General features: G+C 31.1%; 1 protein-coding gene across 1 annotated transcript in view; it reads left to right on the top strand.

The window, feature by feature from the left end:
• LOC108684059 (serine/threonine-protein kinase/endoribonuclease IRE1) overlaps positions 1-6,768 on the top strand; it is a 28,064-nt gene that overhangs the window by 1,885 nt on the left and 19,411 nt on the right. The window contains exons 5-12 of the mRNA XM_018188091.1: positions 158-362; positions 492-736; positions 828-1,180; positions 1,273-1,427; positions 1,574-1,860; positions 2,533-2,829; positions 3,137-3,309; positions 3,523-3,714. Coding sequence (XP_018043580.1) covers positions 158-362; positions 492-736; positions 828-1,180; positions 1,273-1,427; positions 1,574-1,860; positions 2,533-2,829; positions 3,137-3,309; positions 3,523-3,714 — 1,907 coding nt within the window. The remainder of the gene's footprint in view (positions 1-157; positions 363-491; positions 737-827; positions 1,181-1,272; positions 1,428-1,573; positions 1,861-2,532; positions 2,830-3,136; positions 3,310-3,522; positions 3,715-6,768) is intronic.

The raw sequence follows: 6,768 nt of genomic DNA, 5'->3' as shown, positions 1-6,768 counted from the left end.
GTTTATATATATATATATATATATCGTACTATTATATATGTATTCTATATAATGTATGATAAGTGTGTTATATACATTTTTATGATACATTTTGTGTGTGCGCATGCGTAGGCAGTGTGTATTAAGTGTGTATTAAGAAAATTTGATTTGATTTCAGATTTAGTACATTTTACCACAAGTTCTACAGGTCGTGTAGTGACCTTGGACGGTTTAGGTAAGATTCTTTGGAAATTGGACTTGAAAAGTCCGGTGATAGCCATGTATACTGTAACCAAAAATGGATTATTGACAATTCCTTTTACAAGTATTGCCGATTCATTGTTGGAAAAATTCGCGACAAAGCCAACTGATGTTCAATTGTTGTAAGTTAAATCAATGTTTAAAAAGAAAATGATTTCATAAAAGACAGTTTGGCATAGAAGATATGTATTTGCAAATTTCATATATAATATGTATAATAGTTAACAATTAAAATATCTTTTCTCCTTTAGCCCAACTTTGTACGTTGGACAACATCGATATGGTCTCTATGCATTACCATCGCTTGTTGATTTGGACACGACAACTATATCGAATAATGTAGGACACTTATTGCTGGAGGGGCCATTAGTGACATCGCATCTTCATGCGGATAATAAAGTATCATTGCCAGGGGATCATGTTTTAATTTCTAATATTGACATAGCTGATGATGGTTATCAAAGCGTTAAACATACTGAAAATGTCATTACATTAGGTAATATGCACAATTACGATTATATTGGATATGTAGCATATATATAATATTGCATATTGTATATCTTTTATAATGTTTGTGATTTACTTAGGTCATTACAAAATACCCGCGGAATACAAACCACAAAATCAGCTTCTCCAAATAACTGGGCGATCTGATCCAATAATCTTGGAGACTTCTACGTTGAATGTCACTGGGACTAAGTTATCTGTCGCCGTGCAATCGGATACGTCCAATAGTACTGTACAGTCGGAAAATAGTCAGAATTGGCAGAGAATTGTATCAAAAATGTACAGTGTGACCAAATTTTGGCTCAATCAACAGGAAAACATAGAAATTAAACTAATCATAAGTGTAATTATGTTGACAATTAGCATAATAGCTTGTATTGTAATTTGGTTTATATATAAACAATGTAAAGAGCAGTTTCAGCAATTGTCGCAGGTAAGACACTGTATTATAAGATTGAAAAATAACAATAAAGATCCAGTATATATCCGTATTATTAAATTGATGAAATTAAATTAATTATCAAGTGTTCACGAGAAAGCAGTCGTACGTATTCTGGTAAACCAGGCAATTTGTTTGTTATGCCGGAAGAGATTGGCGACGGTTTAGTTAAAGTGGGAAAAATTACATTCAACACGGAAGAAGTCCTTGGCAAAGGATGCGAAGGAACATTTGTGTACAAGTATATAATATTTCTAATGCATAGTGCTTACAAGGAGATTGCTGTATATTTATATATTGATATATTTATTTATAAATATTAATAATCTTAAATTTTAGTTTCGTCTATTAAAAACTATCTTTATATATTTTTATGTCTTTGTTTAGAGGTCAATTTGATGGCCGTGCTATAGCTGTGAAGCGCTTGTTACCAGATTGCTTTACGTTTGCGGATCGAGAAGTAGCGCTCTTAAGAGAATCGGACGCTCACGCAAATGTAGTTAGATACTTTTGTACTGAACAAGATCGTATGTTCAGATACATCGCCTTAGAGCTAGCAGAAGCAACTTTGCAGGATTACGTGGCGGGCAAATATAACAGACAAAAGATATCTGTGAAAAATATTTTGCATCAGGCTACATCTGGGTTAGCACATCTTCATTTCTTGGATATTGGTAAGTTTAACTCATTGTATCAACGATATAAACTTTATTTTTAATTGTTATAATTTAAAAATCGATGGATTTCTGAATGCGTTTTTTTTTAGCCGATTCCAAATTGATGAATTTACAAAAAATAATATAAAGGCTGGTATTTATGTCGGTTCTTACAAGATCATCTTAATTGTAATGCTAAGATGACATAAATCAGTCAGAACCGACTAATATTCATATTCGGTTCTTTTTTCAAGGTCGTAATGTCTTAAGATGCTAACATTCTGCTCTGGAATCAGTATTCAGTCTCGTGATTCTTATATTCAAGATCGTCTTAAAATGTCACAAACAAATCAGAAGATGTATTAGTGTCTTAGTATCATTACTTAAAACAGTCTTGAAATAAGAATGGATTATATTCGTTCCTACAGGCCGTATATCGGCTTGGGATTGGCTTGTGTATTCTAAGACTGTACTCAAGATAGTCTTCGACTATGAGTACCAGCCATAAAGCCACACTAATAGTCTTGAGACATTACTTAAAACAGTTAAAATAAGAACTATGAATACCGGCCGATAACTTTAAAATATCTTGTATAATGAATTCGCTTTTGATTTTGTTTTATTTTTTTTTATTGAAAAGAATTAATTTGTTTTTGAAATTTTTGTGTATTTTTGTGTATTTTTGTGTAGTTCATAGAGACATTAAACCTCACAATGTCTTGCTCTCTGTCCCTGGACCTTGTGGAGAAGTGCGCGCTATGATATCAGATTTTGGATTGTGTAAAAAACTCCAGCTCGGTCGCGTATCATTTTCACGGAGATCCGGTATCACTGGAACTGATGGCTGGATTGCGCCAGAGATGTTAAATGGAGAAAGGACGACATGTGCGGTCGACATTTTCTCGCTTGGTTGCGTTTTTTATTATGTTCTCTCCGGTGGCAAGCATCCTTTCGGTGATCCATTACGAAGACAAGCTAATATTCTCTGTAAGTAACAATTGAAGTAAAATTTCCAATTGCATGTATTTTTTTTTTATTTATGTCATTTCTTACGTTATTTCTTCCATAGTAACTGTTTGATATTCATATAAATCAAGCCGAGAGAATGTAATGACAAATATAGAGATGATAATAATTTTACAGATTATAATTGAATATACATTTAGCCATGTATTCAATTATTGTTGCGAAACTACTGCATGAAATGTACAATTATATTATGATAATTGTTTATTACAAGTACATTGATCTATTCATTAGTACAATTGGTCTATTCTATCTATTTCTGTTATAGGTGGCGAGAGCAATCTAACAGCGCTCCAGGAAGTATCTTCAAGTGACAGAGAATTAGCTTTGTTGCTTATCAAGGCAATGTTATGTAGTAATCCTGCCGGTAGACCGCCAGCTTCAGCAATTTGTAATTATCCAATTTTCTGGAATTTAGCAGAGATTCTGGGTTTCTTTCAGGTATAAAATTTAGTATTTATTTTCAAAATCTGTTTTTTATTTGCGCTTTCGAAAGAAAGAAGAAAAAAGATTAAAATTCAAAATTTTCAAGTTATATTTTACAAAAAATTTAAGATTCTCCAGATAATTACTTTAGATTGGATTAGATTTATAGAAATGAGAAATTGTATGAATCTTTCCTTCGTTTTGTCATTATTGCAATTTATGCAATAGGATATTAGCGACCGAGTGGAAAAAGATCAGTCTGACAGCCCGGCTTTGATTGCATTAGAAACTTACAGTGAGCGCGTAACAGGAGACGATTGGAGACTATATATAGATTTTGAAGTTGCAACAGATTTGCGCAAATATAGAAGTTATCGAGGCGAAAGCGTAAGAGATCTACTTAGGGCTCTACGGAACAAGGTTAGTGAGAATGCAAGTATCTGGAGACATTAATGTCTCGGCGCTAAGATAAATGCAGCATCATGGCGCGAGACACTGTGCTCCTTTACGCGATAGATATAACATGATTATAACATAAACATTCCGTGTTATCACATACATGTTCAATTATTAATGTTAAATGAGAGAATTATCATCTTTTGCTTTTTCATTTTCTTCTTTTTTAATATTTAGTTTAAATTGCTGAAATTCAGATATATTATACATATGTGCAGATTGACAATCAGAATGTTATTAAAACTATTAATTTTTTTTATTTATGAGAAGAAATTTACGAGATTTACGGGATTATTTATGAAAAGAAAAATAAAGAATGAATAGTTCGAAAGAATTTCGTAACAATATTTACAATTAGGATATTAGAAATATATTTATAAAGCTCCTGACTATTCCAAGAACTCTGCGTTGACGGTGAACACAGAATCAGAAACCGGTAGCTACACTTAAGCATGAGCCCATGTGTGCTCGCCTGCGGCGCGCTGAGAGTGAACGAGACAGCGAACTCCTTCTCACACTAATTAGTGTTTCAAGCGATCGAAAATGCTTTCTCGGCAATCTCGGCGGCCCTCGGCATCAATAAAAAGTGAGGGGCATTTTAAATAACATATAAGTTTTAATAAATTGTAGTAATAGTGTGCGCCTCCCATTAATCCAGAATATTATAAATGTTAAATAAAACGCAACAGTTTACATGATATTTAATTGTTTATGATTTTTCATGCGCATTATATATCTTCTTCATAAACTTGAGTAGCAAGAACAGTTCAGTAGAATTTTACTGGACAAAAATTATAAACAGCATTTCTCTTCACGAAAATCTTCAAAAAAGATCATCAGAAAAGAATATGTATATTTGAGACTTGTGAAGAAAATATGCGAAAAAAAATCGAACAGTTATAAAAAGCATATTTTTCGCTTATAAAATGAAAGATATTGTATGGAAAAAGTTTTGAAATTTTTATAAAATGTAGCCCTCATAATGACGAACAAATCTAGTCCTGAATGAACCTGAAATGTTCATTATTTGCAAAAAGCTATCTGCTATTAAAAACCTGTCTGAAAAATTTAATTTCTTTAAGCAGTTCCACAGCAATTTACAGGGGTGAGTTTTCTTCTTCAAGAATTGCACTATCACATACACTTACAAGGGAAGTTTCACAACTGTCCAGAATCGATTTGATTCTTCATGAAATATGTTGTAAAACAAAAATCTCAGAGACATGTATTTTTTTATACGTGCGCTAACTCATGTTTAAGAGGTGAAACACATCTCTTTGAAAAAAAATATTTTTCTTTCAAGGCGAATATCGTCGGAAGTATAAAAGATAGAAAAAAATTTTTTAAACAAAAGTTGTACGGTTTCAAGAGTACTTTAAAATTATAAAGAAAAAAATATTGTTTATTTTTTTGTTTAACAAAATATCTCCCATAATAAATACCATCCATAATTTTCTAAAATTTTCAATTTTTTAGCAAATTAAAGATTATTTTTTTATGAATTCAATCATGTATAATAAAATTACATTATATAATTACATTATATGATATATGATTTTCGAGAATTAATTATTAACGCTTCCGTATACATATACGTTATCCATGCTCATATGCGTAAATAATTGTTGTCAAAACATGTTTATCTAAGCTAGAATACCAACATGAGTATAATCATATGAAACACGAAGGATTTACTGCTCTTTTTATGCTAATTTGTTGCTCTAATCCCGATTTTGTTGCTCTAACCGTTGAGCAAGAAATAATTTTTCTGCTGGCTTTTAATAAAGTTAGAATGCACATTAAACAAAATAATAATAAAAATAAAAAAAAAATCACGTTACAATTTAGTGCTAATTATATGCTTTTAATGTATTCTAATTTTAATTTCAGTGCGCTACCCTTCACGCAAAAAAAAACACATTTGGAAAAAAATCACGATATTTCACAGAGTTTCATGAAATTCTACTGGTTGGTTTTACAGCAAAATAACTGTCTTATAAAATAACTTTGAAAAATATCTTTTTTTCATATAAAAAATGGAATAATTTCATTAATATGCATCACATCAAATAGCTGTGAAGTATTTGACAGCTGACATTTTTCTACGAATTTAAAAAAGAAAGGTTACCCTCCGATTATTAGGAGCCGAGATAACAATTTTTTTTTTCAAAAAATCACTATGACTCTAATTTTTAAGATTTAGAGTTCCGTCTAACATCAATTTGTCAAGGAAAAATTGAATGTGCTGTAAAAATTCTCAAATTTTTTGCAGCCGCAAAAGTTTGTTTAAAATCATTGGAAAGTTAAGAAACACGATCGAGGCAGCGCGTCGGGCGGAGTGGGAGAAGTCGACGCGCGTTCAAATAAGGAAGATCGGTCCGCTCGGCAACTCGCGTGTATGTGAGTCTGAGTATTTACGTGAAATAATCAGATTTCTAAATCAGATTGAACAGCGGTACTCAATCTGATTCTAAAACATCCCTAGACCAATCCGGATTACAATCCATGTTGTCTATGAAATTTGGATTACGGATTACTATTGTATCACGCGTGTTTCTCTTCCGAAAGATTAAGTTTATATTTCAGAAATTTCAAAATATTTTTGTAACATTTGTATGACTTTTCTCTACGTACTGTTGTTGTAACTTTGGTAAATCTACTCAGAAGGTCGATTTACCAAAACATAAAACTGTATTTTACTCTGTGCCACTCAATTTCAATTATGAAATAATATACTTTTGATAATATTATTTGTCTAATTTTAGAATAAATAGAATACAAAGAATCTATAAATGAATGAAATGGATTTAATTGGATAAAATCAATGAGATATATGCATAAGATTGTAAATTATAATATTATTTTCGTTATTAATATTTGTTATGTACATACAATAATAAGTTTAGTTATTACTTTGTCACAAGCATCTTAAAATTTTTTGATTTTGATATAACTGAAGATCTAAGGCATTATAATGCAGGATTTACAATAGGAGTAAAAGAAAATATTATAAATATA

The sequence above is a fragment of the Atta colombica genome, unplaced genomic scaffold (genome assembly GCF_001594045.1).
Source record: "Atta colombica isolate Treedump-2 unplaced genomic scaffold, Acol1.0 scaffold10, whole genome shotgun sequence".
NCBI classification, from domain to species: Eukaryota; Metazoa; Arthropoda; class Insecta; order Hymenoptera; family Formicidae; genus Atta; species Atta colombica.
This window is presented reverse-complemented; position numbering and strand designations above follow the sequence as displayed.